Source organism: Fundulus heteroclitus, chromosome 2 (assembly GCF_011125445.2).
Source record: "Fundulus heteroclitus isolate FHET01 chromosome 2, MU-UCD_Fhet_4.1, whole genome shotgun sequence".
Classification (NCBI taxonomy): Eukaryota; Metazoa; Chordata; class Actinopteri; order Cyprinodontiformes; family Fundulidae; genus Fundulus; species Fundulus heteroclitus.
This window is the reverse complement of record NC_046362.1, coordinates 803,386-822,296: the sequence shown is the minus strand read 5'-3', so window position 1 is coordinate 822,296 and position 18,911 is coordinate 803,386. Positions and strand designations below refer to the sequence as shown.

General features: G+C 39.0%; 1 protein-coding gene across 2 annotated transcripts in view; it reads left to right on the top strand.

Moving 5' to 3' along the window:
- LOC105934789 (paired box protein Pax-6) overlaps positions 1-18,911 on the top strand; it is a 68,839-nt gene that overhangs the window by 22,733 nt on the left and 27,195 nt on the right. For both annotated transcript variants that reach the window (XM_021322761.2, XM_036145431.1), the window contains exons 5-6: positions 508-670; positions 17,948-18,100. In XM_021322761.2, coding sequence (XP_021178436.1) covers positions 508-670; positions 17,948-18,100 — 316 coding nt within the window. The remainder of the gene's footprint in view (positions 1-507; positions 671-17,947; positions 18,101-18,911) is intronic.

Here is an 18,911-nt window from a genome sequence, read left to right as displayed (position 1 = left end):
AAATGTCTCGCTCCTCTGGAGTATTTCACAACCTTAACAGTACATTTAAAAAAAATTGCCATCTTAATACCATTTAAATATTATTATGAACAAGTGTTTCTGTTTAACTATTTACTAGGCACTCTATTTTGGGTCTTTGGACATTATTTTTGTCTCAGTGTGTTTCATCATCAGGTACCAGTGTTCTTTACCATTCTGTAAGTAAGAACATTAATAAACAATCTTAGTAGAAAACCACTTGGTAAACCCTCAGGTTGGTTATATCTTGCAAAAATGCGAGTTTCCATAAATTAAGCCAATATCAAGGGATCAATGAGTGTCTGATTTCTCTGCCTGTTATAACACAGCTCTGCCACTTAACTGACTCTAAAACAGCTCTGAGGCATAACTGAAGCAGGTTGACTCAAAGTCCAAAGGCTGCCTTGTCTTTTTTTTTTTTATCAAGAAAAACAAACAAAAAAATGTTTAGTGATGTTAGTTTCTCCTGAACCTTTTGTTCATCCCCAGGTTTCCTCAATAAATCGAGTGCTCAGGAACTTGGCCACTGACAAACATCAAATGGGCACCGGGGCAGCTGAAGGAATGTTTGACAAACTCAAGATGCTTACTGTACAGGGCACCTGGGGAGGACGCTCAGGGTGGTATGCTGGAGCTACGATCCTGAACACGGGTAAGAAATCTGGTAATACACTGCCCATTCAAAATAAAAAAAACTCTGACAATTTAAACCTGGGTATTCAGGTAAAAAAAAATCCCATTTGGGAAAATGTAAATGGTTAATATGTTATTATTATTCAACATTAATAAGGATCTAATGAACAATATTTTCCATTTCATATGGTTAATAAGTATGAAATATTAGTTTGCTTTGTTATATTGCATGATTTTAAATTATATCATATTCAATTCAGAGGTTATTATTTTGAGCCTCTACGGGGTCCTCTACTTTCTTTTTCCAACCAGTCAGGTCTTTTGCTGAATAAATCTTTAGCTGTGAAAGTTGGCAGTTGTGTGACACACATCTGCCGACTTCCTTCATTGCCTCTAAGTTTGTTGAGAGGCAGTCTCAGGTATAGTTAAAGCCCCAGTGTGTAAGACTTTTACACTGGCAAACCATCTAGTGCCCTAAATAAATTACAAATTACTTCACCATATACTACAGAAGCCTCAGAGTATAATAAGTGTGACAATATAAACATTATATTGTATTAGCTACTGCAAATAGCTAATATTCTAACAGTTATCTAACTAACAGTCATCTAGCTAACAGTCATCATGTGAAATGTTTTTTGGCACTGTTGTCAAGTACGTTATTTTTCTATAGTTGCTTGTAAATTGATTGTAAGTCACGTTTTTTTGGCCTCGTTTCTGAACATGCAGTCGCTTATTTGAGGTCTAAAATAAGCCACTATGAACACCAGTAAAGAGATCCAGCCAGTGTTGCTGTTGTACTACAGACTGTGAACAGGCTGGCCGATATCCCTCCGTGTACTGTACATACATCAGGGGAAGAGAGGCGAACAAATGACACATTTCTGCCGGGAGGACAGAGTATTTGCTCGACTACACTGCCCTGTTTCTAACAAAACGGCAAAAAGAAACTTCACTGTTGTATTAAATGAACTTACCTGTCCAGCAGAAAGCCCGCAATCTCCGTATCAGTTCTTAGTCTGCACTCCTTCAAGAATTATCTCCAATCCACCTGGTAATAATAGCTACGCCAATATAGACTCTCATTTTTCTCCCGGTTATTACCTATTTTTCTTTTCTTGGTTATTTTCTCTTCTCTCTCACTGGCCAAAAAGTATGTATGATCCTCCATTTCGACAGAAAACAGCAAAAAGAATGATTCATGGTGCTCTTTGCTTGTTTTATACTCCTCCACCACCGACAGAATGTTCCCATATAGAAGACAGGGAAAACACGTAAGGCTGACAGTTTGTACCCTTTCGGCTTCTGAAATCAAAAATAGCTATGCAATATGGCGCCTTCCAGTGGGTGCACCGATACCTATGTACTAATTCTAAGTTACGAGAATGCGTTCATTTTTGATGTGAGATTATTAAACTTTGCCAGAATATATATTTATGAAAGCAATACTAGATTTTTGCTAACTAAACGCCAAAGTAGTTACACACTGTTCCATTAAAAGCTTGCAGCTACTGAAACCATTTTCATTTAGCTGAGGACCACCCATGTTTTCATTTCTGTGTACTACTGTGCTCTACTGAGCAGAACCTGTGTGGCAGGCCCCCAATATTTTTTAATCTTCAAATGTAAAACAAAAACTGGTAGGGGTCAGGGTGACACACTTTGCAGTGTCTTGCAAAACCTTTGTATTTTATTGTGCTATGTGATAAAACAATACAAAGTATTTAAAATAGCCTTTAAAAGTCACCAAAGTAGTAAACATAATCCACCTGTATGATATCATCTCAGTCTAGGTTTGTTAGTGAATATTAGCGAACAAAGAGCATAATCAAGGCAAAGGAACACAGCAGACAGGCCAGGGAGAAAGTTGTGGAGAACTTTAAAGTAGGTTAATTCAGTTTATTTAATTCTGTTTAGTGCCCTTTCACAACACCTCATCTCAAGGCTGTTTATGAAGTCAATTAAATCAAATCATCCATGCAAATAGGTTAAAAGGTTTTCTATCAAGAAAACCTAGCAGATCGCATGAAGGGATTGACTTGCAGCTTTCGACCCTCCTGGATTAGATTGTAGTGACAGTGGATAGACGCTGGCATTGTGTTGTTGACTTTGCAGCAATCCCATCTTTTAAGCCTGTTATTTACTCTGCAAGAACTGAGAAATTTGTTCTTGTTCTCGAGCATAAGAAAAAAAAGTTTTCACTCTGACTATTCATACTTCATGATAAACTCACATGTCAAGAGCGACACTCTTACATGATTTTCCGCTTCACTTGCTGTCTTAGCTTACAGATTCGACTGTTGATGGACTTCCTAATATCAGCTTATTTGGTTGTCGGAAACTGATTTAGAACTGCATCTGTGGAACAGAACAACAATGACACCTCAGTGTTCCTGCTTGGTGTCCCCCTGCCTCAATACCCCCCTGCTCTGGGTTGCGGTATAACCAAAGGGAAAACATCCCCTCCTGGCAGAGACAAAATTAAAATTGGAAAGCAACCAACTCAGAACTATTTACCTTGTAAAGCTTGAAGTTTCCTCGGGTCGAGAGCCTGGCGCTGCTCAGCATTGGGATCCAACTTGCTGACCCCTGCTTTAAGGTTGGACTTGAGGAGGGATTCAACATCAAAGAGGACCATCAGTAGTACCCGTGCCATACCATTGGCAGTGGTGCAAGTTTTTGCAGTTTCCCAACGATGTGATGAGACTCTGACGTTGTTGTTCCCGATGTTCACCCTCTGGAAACAAAATTATATAAAATATCAAAATTAGAGCATGAGCAAGGATGACACAAGGAAAGTTACTACAAGCATTAGAATGCAAAATCCTAGAGAAAATGCCACAAGCCATGGACATCACAATAATTATATGTGGAGGTGACGTGTCCCCTTCACATTTGAAAGATCAACTGTCCCCAGAAAAGGGTGTCTCCAGAAGTGCCCATTATTTTGACATCTGATAATGATAAATGACCACCACTTGTTCTTTGATATTATGAGTTAATTAGGAGTGGACTTTTTCCAGGACAGAGCCTCAATCAGCTTTAACTGATAAGTGATGGTGTTGCTGGGATGACGGACAGAGGGAATATAGTGAACAGGTACCTGCAAAATGTGGTGCTGGAAAAAGGAAAAAGTGCAGATAAATAATAGGCACACGAGGCGTAGCTAGTACTGACCAAATAACCACTTTATTGTTCTATTTAAAGCCTACAAGTATACTAATACTGCTTAATGACGTGTGCTGAGATACTCCTGGTGGAATAGGGTGTTTGGAAGAAACCGCAGCACTTACGCTTTCAGTGGAACCACTGGGTTACTTGTGTTTGTGAAATGATGTGAGAATTTGTATTCTCTGTCTACTAGGCTCTGATGTCGGAACTTGGCTCATGCAGGTTTTCTTAAACGTGTGGCCAGGAAGGAAGCTGTGAATCTACCAGGCTGCTCTTACGCTTGCGTTTTATTCAAAAACTCGACTTTGTTCTGAATAGCCACAAAAACAAAATTTATACAACCTTTAATATTAGAAATTAAAAAATTAAAAAATATTTACTTGTAAAGATCTGGAAGGTGAGCAAAGTGATGTTTGCCCAGGGCCGTCACTCTCAGGTCCGTCAACATGCTTGGTGGGGCAGTTGTCAACGTCTTTGTTAGTCGTGGTGTTGATTGAGACAAGTTTTCTCACCTCCACCAGCAGAGCGGGAATCTCTGAGAAAAAAAGTACAATTTTATACATACAGCAACCATGAAGACCAATATTGTCTTAAAAGCTACAAATTAATTGACATATTAAAACAATAACAGGAGCAAATTATATGACTGACACATAAATACAAATACAATTCTTTAAAGTGCTATCACTAACTCCTCTTGTTCTTGGGACACACAAGATACAGGCCCAGACTTCAGATAATTGCTTGTTTAACATGGGCTCGTTAACAGTAACATTCTGTATAAGTGATACAGAATGAGCACAATCACGGAGGCAGGAATCAGTTAAAGGTTTTATTGAAGAAAATAATAAAGGTGAAGATGAAGTCGGCAGGCTGGATTTCCGGGTCTTGCTGAGGAAGGGAAGGCGAGAGGTGAGCAACAGAAAGGTGAGGGTTTAAATGGTGAGAATCTGAGGAGAGCACTGGAACTCACTGGGCTGATGGTTTGTCTTGAGCTTGGAAGGTGATGTCCAGGATTGTTGATGGGAGGTGCAGGACCGGTAGGTGTTCTCCAGATGTTTGGTCAGAGTGTGGACAGTAGTGATGGTCCGGCAACACCGATGCGTCGGCGCATGCGTCGAGCTCGTAGAGCAAAACCTGTATTGATGCGCGTATCGCTATGGGAAAGTCACGTGACCGATACAGGAACTCTTTCGAACTGACTGACATGCCAAACTGTTTCTGTTCCCTATAAACTGCGCGCATGTGCATTCGCGCACAGGATTTGGATTCAGTGCGCACAGCAAAGCTATGCTGCGCAGTAAATAAAATCCAAGCTGAACTGTAAACAAAATAATAATAAACCAAGTTTTTTTTTTACCATTTTGCAGTTCTGGTGTGATGGTGTACCACGGCTGGCTCAGTGAGTGCCAGGTGCTGATCGGAGCGCATGTTACATGTTACATGTAAAAATATTGTGTAATTTTTTGTCTTAATTGCAATACATTCTTCTTATATTTATCAGTATATACACATATATGGTATATGCTTATATTGCAATATATTTGAAAATATAAATACTAAATATAATATAAGGGGAATTTATTTACTCATGTATTGTATGATATTTACCAGTATATTACAATATATTTTTGTTTCTTAAGGGGCAGGCTCCCCTGGGTTTATCTTACTTTTTGCCTGCGGACCCTCAAGGAGAGAGGAACCCAGTCTGGAGAGATCGACAAACATGCAGGGTTGACCAAACTGAGTACATCCCTGCCCTTTTCCAACATCGGTACAGATCACAGAAATGGGACGTTAAATTTTATTAATGCGATTATAACAAAGCTGTTTCGTCATTCTTTACTTCGCGCAGAAGTCAGAGTGCAACTTAGCTTCGATCTGGTCGGTGAATCTCCGAACTTAGTCAGGTCCTCCGCTCTGCGGAGGACGAGTTTCTCCCCAGCTTATGCTGCCTTGTGGGACTTGAGCCCCATGTGAGACCTCATGTGAGGTTGGTCTCCTCAGCGACCACCCTCCTTTGTCTCAGGCAGGAAGTGAAGATAGTGAGTCTGTGGGAACAAAAGCTTTTGTAGCACTGATCGCACCATGCTGAAAGGGTGGATTCTTGGTGGCTAACTTCTGTGGCTTCCAATCAAATCTGCTTTTATTTTTCTCATCATGGCTCAATGGCACTACAACAGCATTATACAGTGATGTTCTCTGGATGTTTATTTTATTTCTGTTAACAAATTCTTGAACTTGAAGAGATTTTGTCACTCCTTATTCTGCATGTGTGCAGTTTGCTTTTAAAAGAACGCCAGTGCTTGAATCATTCCTTTCAACTATTGTCCTAATATCAGCTATTTGGGCTGATATTCACCAGACAATACCTAAAAGACAGAGGGTTATTTATTAAACATTAAATAATTTAAAACAGTGTGTACTAATAGTACAACAAGCTGTAATTGCACCACAACTAAAAATTTGAAAAATGATTCTGCAGTAGTCACTCTGGGTTGAATATAAATGCACAACACAACTGTCTGTTTTAAATTTGTGAAACATTTTCAAACCATGTAACATTTATCTGCCACTTCAGGAAATTATTTTATTTAGTCTTGGTTTATCTTGATTTATCACATAAAATCCAAATTGAATAAATGAAAGTGTGTGATTGTGGAATGACAAATTTCTAAGTAGTGTGAACATTTATGAGCAAAACTATAGTTCCAGTTTGAATTTTGCTGGAAAAAACTGGGAGGCTTCTTTGTTTGATGGTGACTCTATCAGAGTAAAAAAAGTTATTATTTTCTCCTATTCCAGATTTTTTTCCTCTTACTATTATTGATGAAATATATTGCTGAAACGAGATGAGTAGATACTGCCTTCATTTACGTGGATGAAGTCCGATTCCAGAAATGTGTAGAAACAGAAAGAAACCTAATTAATTAATTAATTAATTAATTTGCTGACACATAACTGCAGCAATAAAATTTTAACAGCATTCTGTTAATCGATTTTTATCTCACAAACAAGTGATAAATAAACATGGGGCAGAAGTGTTGTTAGGTTATCATCTGACAACTTAGAGGTTTGGGGTTTATTTCCAGCTTCCTCCCATATGTCACAATTTTCTTGGAGAAGACACTGAACCTGAAGATATATAGGTGTATGTGAACAGGAAAATGTGACTCAATGTAAATGCTACCCAAGACTACAAAAGCACATAAATTTGGACTTCTATTTATAAATTTGTAAGCAAGCAACAGACACCGAAGACTATCTGTGTACATTGTCAGTTTACAACAGTTTACAACAATAAAGTTTCAGTTTAGTCATGCATTAGGCACAAAAGGTTTGCTGTAGATTTCTGTCAGATTTTGTGGCTGATGGACTCATTTGCTATGTGAGGTACGCTGATATGCTTCTGCTCCTCCTCCATCACCCAGGGATTTAACAGTAAATCAAAGCTACGCTGCCTCCCCACTGGCCAACAACATGTTTGTGCATGTGTTAGTGTATGTGTTTAGAATTGGTGTGTGTGTCCAGGAGGGAGAGGGGCGTCTGCTCTCATTATGGTCTCCTTCTGCATCACTGACTATGACACTTAGCAATGGCTTTATTCTGTTTTGCAGCCTCTGTCTGTTGGGATAATGAATAATTAGGCTAGCACTAGAAAAAAAAACACAAGTACCGCAGGGAACTCGAGTCAAGCTCAGAGATTTCATGTTGGGGATCCCTACTCTTACATGAATTTTAGTTGATGTTGTTGAGAATTAAAAATATATCTTAGTTGGGGTTACTGAGGAAAGCAGAGTGGGGCCTGTCCCTTCCTGCTCCAGTGTAAGATAAACATGGAGTTTTATTGTCCTGAGGGGGGGTGGTCAGAAGGAGAGGAGATCAGTCATCCTCCCTCTGAGCCATGCAGGAGGAGTTTAATTTTGATAAAAGGAATGTCTTGGTAAAACTTACTTCAGACAGACAGACAGACTTATCAACCGCGGTGAGAACAACATCTTGTAATGGTATGTACTCTGTCTCCATATTTAATTTCTATGAATTAAATATGTATTTGAACCGTTCTACCTCTGATCAATGATTCCTTATTTTATTGTCAAATCTTAAACCGGGGTAAAAATGGGCCTTTAGTAGCGAAGCAGGACTAGGCCAATAATACATAAATCACAATGCTTATGCAGATTTCTATATTTGAGTAATACATGATATAACACCTTCCATTTTATGAACTCACCAGCTGTTTTATTTGGTAAACCTAATATCAGATTTGGCTTGCTTTAGAGTTCAGAACTGGCTTACTTAAATGCAGCATTGATTGAACAAGTTGTTGAAAACATTCCTCTGGTATTTTGCTCTATATTGACACAATAGCATGAAGATGATTTGTGGGTTGCACATATTTCCTGTTTGACCCCAGCCTAATGGGCCTTTCAGATAGGAAGCGGGGTTCAGCGCATTTGCGCTGTGCTGCGCTGCGCCGGCTGGGTTGCCGGGTCTAGTCATTTGTTTGTTGTTCTAGCTTTTGGTCAGCAGCAAATATGTAAGAAGCAAGCAATAGCACTAGCCCTGCTAGTTCGAAGAAAAAGAGCAGCAAGGAATAAGAGGCTGTGGGTGCACGAAACCCTCAGGTCCAGAGAGCAGCTTGGGGAGTTCCGGCTTGTGAAAGAGCTCCGTATTCACAGCGACCGATTCCAGGTCTACTTGGGGCTGTATATAAAAAAAAAAAAAAAAAAAAAAAAATGTGATGTGTGCTACTAAAAAGCAGCAGAGGCATGTGTGTGTGTGTGGGAAATGTGTTTCCATGCTACTGCTTTCCTCCCGATGTCCCTGTACAGTCGCAAACTTGTGTCATATAGTTCGGGGAATTCAGACACACACAGTATAAGCTTTTCCTCCATTTTGCTTCCTGGTCTTTCCAGCCGATGGCCCGGTTTCTATTGGCCACGCGTGCAATCGTCACGGCGCGCCGCGCTCAAAGTTCAACTATGTTGAACTTTGAGCTGGCCTGCGCGCGAGCTTGCGAAGCGGTGCGCTGCGCTGTGCTTGCGCTTTGCTCGACGCAGCGATAAACCGCCCTGGCGCGGCGCAAGCCATTGAAAAGAATGGGTTTCACACGCAGCAGTGCGGTCGTCGCAGCCTGTCTGAAAGGCCCATAAAGCTTTTCTGTTGGACTGAGATCTGGTGACTAAAGTGGTCATTGGAGCTCTGGGAACTCATTGTCATGTTCAAGAGATCGGTTTGATCAGAGTATCTTAGCTTCGTTACATGGTGCATTATCCTGCTGGAACTAGCCATAAGAGGGTGGTACACTGCAATCCTAAAAGAATAGACATCCTCAGCACAAGACTCAGGCAGGCTGTGGTTATGAAACGATGCTCAGTTTGTGCTAAGGTGGTCAAAGTGTGCCAAGAATATATATCCACCAACATCAATCTTAATTAATCTTAAACTCAGTGTATATTTCTATTGCATATTGTTAAACAAAATTACTTGAGTTAAATCACTTATAAATAATGGTTTTCTTTGGAAAACAAAAAAATAAGGCTCAATAACTATTATTTTGCATGAAAAACAATAAAACATGTCATCCATAACTCTCTTTGCCGTTGCATCATTTAGTAAAAACTTATAAAACGTATCAAAATCATACTGTGACGTATGAATATAAGAACAAATTTGTCTATTGTACAAAAACAACAATAAATCATGGCACTCGGTATCTCTGTTAGCGCTTGCACCACTTTGCAATGAGTGTGTAAAAACATACATCATTCATATTGCCTAATATTTCATATTGTTCTGAATATAGGCTGGTGGTCTTTTTTCCACTGTTTTTTCATTGTTAACTTGGATATATATATATTTTTTGTATGCCCTATTATCAATGATTGTGCAATATTTACTGTCACATTTATTTTTATTATTGCCATGTTTGATAAAGCTTATCCTCTGATCCTTTAGAACGAACTTTAGATTTAGACTATAAAGTGTGTGTAACTCTGTCTTTAAACAATTATACCCACTCTATTTTTCTACTCTTCTTTCAGCCTGTTGTTATTAACTTGTTAACATATTTCTGAGTATAAAGCTGATTGCTTTTCATGAACAATGTGGTCTGCAAAGGAAAAAGAGTCTTTCACAAGGAGCTGTGGAGACAGGCATGCAAAATATTTACGGACAAGCAGCACAGGCAAACGTTTCAGGAGCATTAATTTAACAAAATAATAGGCTTAAATACAGCTTCTTTCCTAAAGCTGTGAGGGCTACTTACCCCTGCTGAGAATCAATAAAACACCAGCCCAGTTCATATTCTGTTATATGTTTACCAACATCCTGCTGATTCCACAGGTTCTTGATCCAAGGAAAATTATTAAACTGTCTCTCACATACTAATGTCTATTTGCACACTTCAGTTTCTCAAGGAATGATTGTTGGACCTCCATGCAAACTGCACAGTTCTGTAACTTAAAGATTTAAATCATTGCACAGTATTTTTACTTTGTGCATCAGTGTATGAAACGGCATATTCGTATGATACACTTGTGCAACTTCACAGTAATCTACATCTTTAGAGACAGACATAGACAGACTTTATTGTTATTCAACTACACATTCACAATGTACATTTGGGTGAAATTCTGCTGCAAGGCACTGAGTATTAATTTAACTATTTATTGAAGTATTTGTCACAGCTGGATGAATAGCAACAATTAATATGAGGATGCAGATCGTACATAAAATAACAGAAACTAATAAAAATATTGACATTTTTCAGAAATGCAGCAGCATACTAAAAATACATTTTATATGTACAGAAAAAAATGTGTGTAAGACAGTATGAATAGTGCAAGTATATGTAGTAGCAGGATGTATTGCAACAGTGATGTAACAAATATGAGAATGCAAATAGTACAGTTACTCAGTACAATAGAGTTCACAGAGTCCATGTATAGTGATTAGTTTTGTCACAGCTTTAGGAAAGAAGCTGTTTATTGGGAGTTTAGCAGACTAATGACACGTGGAACGAAGCTGTTGTGGAATCTGGTTGTTCAGTGTTTGCAGAACAATTCTGCAGTTGTTGAACCTATTGCCAGAAGGCATCAGCGAGAAAAGTCCATGATGTGGGTGGGAGGAGTCTTTTATAGTTGTCTGAGCCCTGGTCATGCGTCTACAAGCAGTGTCATGGACGGAGGGAAGTAACCTCCATTTGAATCTGAATTCCTGCGGTATTTGTGCGTTCACAAATACACAAGAATCCATCTTGTCCCGCTCCCATCACAATTGATTGGGCCTGAACCAAAAATGGTTCTGGCCAATCAGGTTACAGTATTATATTTTAAGGCGGGACATACAGCAATGCAAGAGCTGTCGAGCCCACAGCCGAACCAAAAATAAACATGGCAGCACTGGAGGATGTACATGTATCTGCCGCTATCACATCTGTTTTGTCAAAATGCATGGTTTCTTCTTTAAAAGACAAACAGCAAGAAGTGCCTTGACCAATATAACTTGTGGTTTTTTCGTGGCACCTGCTGTTTACATTTTCACTTGATACCATCATTGGCACTAAGTGTCGCTTCCCCCAATCGGCTCTAAAAGTTCTTATGAATATCCTTCCTTTTGATTCGATGGGAGCAGTCCAGATTGATCATGTGCAGAACCTACAGTGCTACGCATTATCAATTTAGCTTCCCAGGTTAGGAGGGAAGCACTGTCCCGATGATGCTCTCCACTGTACTCATTACTCTCTCTACACATTTCCAGTCTGAAGCATTGCAGGTCCCAAGCCAGACAGCGATGCAGCTGGTCAGTATGCTTTATATTGTCCCACTGTTGAAGGTGATGAGGATGAGAGGAGGAAGTTTTGCTCTTCACATCTGAGCAGAAGGTGCAGATGCTACTGTGCTCTCTTCACCAGAGCAGTGGTGTGGAGGGACCAGGTCAAAGTGTCTGTTATCTGCACCCCCACAAATTTGATGATGCTGACTCACTCCACTGCAGCGTTGTTGATGAGGAGGGGTGTGTGACTTAGCCGTTTCCTATCACACCGCCTTTGTCTCCTCTGTGTTGGTTCTGTGCCTGTGTGAGCTCTCACTGCTATCTGCCTTTTGACTCAAATATGAGTCTCATTAGATGCTAAGGACTATCTGGACACTTTAACCTTGTCACAAAGTGTATTGGACAGTGCAATCAACTAAGATCCTGAAGAAAAGTTGTGCTTTGTCTGCAGGTTATGTGGAATCTGTGTACATTCTGAGTTAGTGTCTCTGTAAATATGTCATTATGGTAACAAATAGTGACAATAAAGATTCTTTATTGGCTCCAGCGGGTCACGCAGCAGGAGATATTCCTCTATAACAGGGGTCACTAATTTAAAATCAGTGGGGTCCGAATAAAGAAAATCAACAACCAGTAAAGGTCCGGACACATTTTTTATTACAATCCGTTACTTTAAACAGTATTTAACACTGAAATAAAATGTTTATGCATCCATCTCATACATTGACTTTTTAAACAAAAAAATAACATAAAAATAGAAAGTTTTTCTATTTTAAAATCCAAAGTGCTTTTTGAAATAGAGAAACACAATCTTTCACAGTTTGGTATATAGACAATTTCTTGATTTTCACATCTTTTATAAAACAACTGAACTTTTTTAATTTCTTTTTTATGGCTTAATGAGAGAAGTGAGCTTTAGGCTGCCCTGCAAGGATTTTAAACCTGGGTTTGATTGGGCAACAAAGCCAACCTCAAGCACTGATCAAGGTGCTCATTCGTTCTGTGCCTTTAAATCAGCTATTTTCTCCCTATGTATAAGCAAGCAGATATGTTTGGGAACGCTCCGGAGGGCTTTGCCATATTAACAAGAGAAGCGGCACAAGTGAAGTTAGCACAGGGGTTGAAGCAAAAATAATGTGTGACTGAAAACATTTTCTCGCAAGCCCATATATTACCGGGGCGTGGACATCATGCTGCATTAGTTGGCTGACTTGCTTAGTGTGTGCAAAGTCAACTAAATCTGGAATTTTTAAAATATCCATTGAAAATTTCTGTATCTGTGCCACCTTTCAGCTTTAGACCCTTTGCGTCATCCTGGACACCCTCTCCATCACTTTCCACATCCACATCATCATCTGGGTTACTTTCATCTCTGCAGCATCAAGTTCTTCCTTCACACTTTTGACAAACTGGTCCACAGTTCACTTTACAATTCCAGCTCCCTTTCCTCACTGTCCTCCGGAAAACCTCCATAAACTGCAGCTGCTTCAGAGGACAGCAGCTTGCATCATTACATCATCTACTTCACACCTGTGCATCAACTCCACTGGCTCCCTGTCACATTCAATATAAACCAATTTTATGATCATACAAGGCCAAACACAGCCTTGGAAATGCAGGACACATCACCAACACTATCATTATCATGTTATTGTTCACTAATTAATCATTACAGTTTATAAAAAGGCATGATTTAACTTTTTTGAAGTTTAATAAAATTGTTATATTTTAGCCCACTGACTGGAGACCTGTCCAGGATGAACCCTGTGTCCGCGCTCCACTTTAACTTCATAAAAAAACTCTGAGAATCGCCTTTCTCTGGCCTCACCCAGTTAGAACCCGTTCTCCAGTCCATGTTGTAGCTGCAGTTTATTTGTTTTATCTTTTGATGTAGTTTTCTTAACAATCTGTAAGCATCAAAATCCTTGACATTTTATTTAGTGTCCTGGAGCGCAGCTGCTTATCAGGTGAACACTGCTGCATACCGACAGCCGATGCAACTCTGCCTTCTTTGCTTCAGAACAGCGCAGGTTTTTTTTTTTTTTTACTTTTTCCGAATCAAACCCAGTCCAATGCGGCACATCGTTTCACATTCCGACTCTTCTTCTGCAAGGGTCATGCTAAATTAGCCTGAGCTAGCGCGTTACTCTTCTTTGTGTTTTAAATAACACATAATAGCGAATCACGAGGAGATCCCTGGTTGGTCGCCGCGTTTATCAGCGAGGGAATAAACGCTGACAGACGAAATGGCCACAGGTGGAAATAATTCATTAATTAACTGCAGGAGCAGATTGACACGCTTACCAAGGGAAGTTGTTGTCAGCTGTTGTCATCTGCTGAACTGTATGACCTGCTGGTTTGCATAAATCCAAAGAAAACCTTTGACCATCGCTACTTTCATTCATACCATCTGTGGCCAGTTTAAAATGCTCTCCCAAAAGTTAAAATGATGAACACCGATAGACCTCAGACTGGCAATGTCCGCTTTGGAAAGACCCACCCTGCTCTCTTTCTGATTGGCTAATGTCCCGGCTCTGCCAGGTTTGATTGGTTGAGAGCAGCTTCAGATTATAACCTTGAATAAAAAGTCTAGACGGGACTTTTTGCGCTCAATTTCCAAATGACGGAAATCCGTCGCAGCGACAGATAACTTTAACCCCTGAGTTAGACACTGTCGTTGGACAACATGCAGTAATATATAAATGTTTTAAATCAGGTTGGGTCCAGATTAGCCAGCAGGTGGGTCCGGATCCCGACCCTGGTCCGCTAATCCGTGACCTCTGTTCTATAATGATGCTATTTTCTCCCTGTACCTGTGTATAGCTCTGTCAGATTGCTGCTCTACATCTGAATCTGAATCAGAGTCCATCTTAAGAAGGCTCATTTTCTTCCTGGCTGGGCCATCTTTCTGGGTGATTGCTCATTCAGCATTTGTCCAAGTTTGTCCAGACTTCTTTTCTTTCACTCCTAGGAAGGCATTTCAAGTCTTTAAAATGAGGATCAAGCACTGTTGCCAGCTTCAGCAATGCAATGCTAGTATTCTCTTGGCATGAGGCAAGATTTGAGATGAATCCCATCTCAAATCTGATTTGAGATGAATCCTATCTCAAATCTTGCCACCTATGCTGCGTCCTCATCAGAGACTTCCATTACATGACGCAACTGGTGGAGAGCAGGCAGTAACACCGAGCATGAGACATAGGCTTCTCCACTCAGAATCTGTGTTACATATCTGCACAGATAAATAACCTATAGCTACACATAAGCACAAAGCCAGTAAGTTATTAGAGCAAATTTAGGGGTCATTTATTGTTATTCTTAGATTGATAGTCACATTATACGTTTTTGGCTTACCTTCACAGCTCCAGTAGAGCCATCCAACTTAGTCTCATTGAAAAACATGTAATAGTCATGTCGTTCTACAAGGGGAAACATAGTATTGTGATAATTTGGCTTCTTAATACATGTTAGTCCTATGTTGTTTTTTTTGCCTATTTATTTACATGATTAACCCAGTAACATGACTGTCAGGTTTTTCCAAGCAAAACATGGCTTAAGAACACGTCTTGAAGAACAAGGCTGCCATGCCCCGCACTTTAAGTGGAAAACTCAGCATTCAAGGAAAGCATCTGCATTTATATGCATTTTGATGACATTAATAAGGAGAAGTACGAAGTTAAGATATATGACATATCATATATATCATACCACTGTGTGGAGTGAGGAAATGTCACACGTGGCTTTTTCTGAGCTCCTGATAGTGACCCATTCTTTTCCCTTTGCAGAAACCTATGAAGATGCAGTCAGCTTCACAGCCACTACCACAGATAAATCTGTCCTTAACACTTTTACAAAGACATTTTGAATTAAGGACAAATTTAATCACTTATTGTGTGAAAATAACATAATTACTGTATTGCGTATTTAATTATAAACATACTATATATTATCATTTTAGTAAATTAAACTCAAAAATACTTTATTAATCCAAAAGGGATATTTAAATGTTGGTATAATTAATGGTATTCTTTAATGAGCTGTTGTAGATGCTGATGGCTGTAAGCAGGAAGGATCTCCTGTAGCGGTCTGTTATACAGTCTGGAGAAGCTTCTCACTGAGGACACTCTGATGAAGACAATCTGATGCAGATTGAAGATGCAGAGGATACTCAGGGTTGTCCATGATGTTCGGCATTTTATGAAGGATCCTTCTTTGTAAAATCATCTTTATCAGCTTGCCTGAGTTGTGGCCTAGCGGTTAGAGAGCCTGGCGTTTGAGTCTTGGAGAGACCTCAAAGGTCGGTGGTTAGAAACTCAGTCTGTCACTCCCTGTGTCCATGTGGGGTGTATCAAGACTGAATTTTGTTGGAAAAAAGTGAGAGGCTTCTTTGTTTGATGGTGACTCTATCTAGATAGTTGTCTGAGATAGTAGATATATTATCATATATATACTGACCTGCTTCTTCTTACACACTAACATGCCCCCATCCTCTTAAATTAAGGACTTCACTTGATAAAACTGGGGGAACACTACACAACTTTGACAGTCTTTGTAGAAGACTTAGAAAGATGTTTAATTTCACACTAATAGACTTGATTCAGCAGAATTTGTGACGACCAAAAGACTGAAGATCACTACGTCTGCTTAGGCGTCACAGACTACCTGATTTGTCAAACCATCTAAAGTCAAATGAACGTATCAAACTCTCATATGAACTGATGACCTCATGACACGTTAACAGTAGAACAACTGAGATCCTAATCCGTCTCAGGACTCCCAGAGGAGTTCACCTTGATTCCTCATAGGTTTTAACAATGAAGTTTTAAAAAAGTAACATTTTGCTTTATTTCAACTGTTTTATAAATTATCCATCAAATAAGAATTGATTAGCAATAAAAAAGAAAAAAAAAGATCTGTTTGATAAATGTACAGAATTTCACTGTAGAATTAGCTACTTTGGGGTCAACAATAATATAAATTGAAGCTGTATAGAGACATACGATTAAATACGATTTATAAAAAATACTCTAAACAGGGTAGGAAAAGGTCTTTTCTTCCTTAAAATATTGTCTTTACACTGGTCATACAACTGTATTTTATACAGGAGGTTTATAATCCAGCTACACTTGTGAAAAACTTCAGACATTTTACTTTCTTTGTAAAGCTGCCCATATATTTGCTATTATGATAATTTCATGTAAATACTACACTGTATATGGGATACAGAAAATTATTTATTTAATATGAGTTCATTTGGATATGCTAGCAAAAGGCTGGTTCACATGCGGGATTTTAAAATAGTCCGCCGATTTTCAATCCTGAGAGATGTAACGATAAAAAAAACCTAGATAAAGCAGGTTTGTGGTGTCTGGTCAGACAAGCACAGCACACCACACACAAACAGATTTCGCTTAAGATCAATCAGATATGAAATCTTAAGATCTCGTTTGATCTTGATCTCAAAATCAAATGTGAGTTCTTTTCTTTTTTTTTTCTTGAGAAACTGAAGTGTGCAAAAACAAATAATAAATCAAACGTGAGTTCAGAGTAAATAAAGATGGATGACCAGGAAGAATAATGGCGATAGTTTGTGGAGTAATTTTAACAGAGAAAACCATAACAAAAAGAGAAGGCATTTAAAGAATTGAAGACAACGCAACCAAGGGCTCGACGCTTACTGCACCATGAAATGGAGGACATGAAATGGAGAATTCCTCACCTCACTTTCTGATTGGCTGCACATCACATTCAACAGGCTTTGTGCTCATTTGTCTTCGGGGGACACCACACAGTAGGATATCAGGGCAAGACAATCCAACATGTTGAATATCCTTGATATGAAGTTGGAGTGGTCCCGACGTTCCACTGAGCAGACCTGATCACTCTTGTCACACCACACATGGCACATGGCTCTTAAGATTATTTTGAGAGACATGCCAATAATCGGCACCTCTTGGAAGGGGAAGATCCGGGCCAAAATCAGGCTAAAAAATCCTACCGTGTGAACCAGCCTTTACATGTAAAATCGTATTGATTATCAATTTTCATTAACATTATTGCAGGATGCACTTATTTTTTAAACAAAAATTTTATGAATGATACGCAACCATTGTCTGGTTAATGTATAAATATCTGACTTTGTTACAAAAGTTTATAAACATGTCTTGCAATTATTTAAAAACAATAAATGTGTAATTTTTTAAAATATTTTCAAGATTTTATATTATATTACCAGAGGTGACTAGAGTTCAGCCTTTTTTTCCATAATATCATAGACTGATTACCCAAGCACAACTCTGATTTTAATTTCATTTTCCATTCTTCCTGCCTTGCTTTTTTGATGCAGACATCCCTCAGACAGACGGAGGGGAGAACAACATATCAATCAGTTCCAATGGTGACGATTCAGAGGAGACTCAGATGAGGCTTCAGCTGAAAAGGAAGCTACAGAGGAACCGAACATCTTTTACACAGGACCAGATAGAAGCATTGGAGAAAGGTATTTGGGAGGTCTTAATCAAAAGCTACATTTCTATAACACATCCTGTACCACAGTGTTGGGCAAGCTACTTGTCCAGTGTAGTAAGCTAAGCTATCAGTTACTCAACAATAACTTAAGCTTCACTACATAAAAGCTACCACCTATAGAAATAGTTACACAAATGTGTTAAAAGTAGCTTAACTACATCAGAAGCTACTTAACGTTGTACCAACCTAATGTCAGATCAATTGCAAATGAGTCTGATACACTGGTTAAAACATTTATTAAAGATCGGCCAATGACCTAACATAGTGTAGACATTGCTTTATGAGCAGCATAATAAAATACAAACTGAAGTAATTACTGCTAGAAATAAAACAAAAAGGTTATTGGCCTAGTACAGTACCCAGTACTGTATGAAACAAACTACTGTTATTAGTACCAAATTAAAGGTACTGTGTAGTGTTCTCACTCTGCTTGTTCACTAAATGTTGAAAAGAAATTAAAAGCTAAAAACCTCATTTAATAAAGCTGCATTTTCTGTATGCTTTGTATTTATATTCACAAGATAATATTTTCAGAATTAATAATAACATTTCTGTTAATAATTTCATTTATCTTCTGCACCAAGGGCATAAGTAGGGAGAACAAGCAGAGTGAGTTTTGTGTAATATCAGACTTTATTATTGAACTAAGCAGGATTTAGACAGGATCAGAAAGGAAGGTGCATCTTCTTTCTGCCTTTCCCCAACGATCAGGGACCTCCTGGTTGTGTCTGGTGCTGCAGTGTTCTAATTGGGTAAAACACCTTTAAATCTAGTGGCTGAGC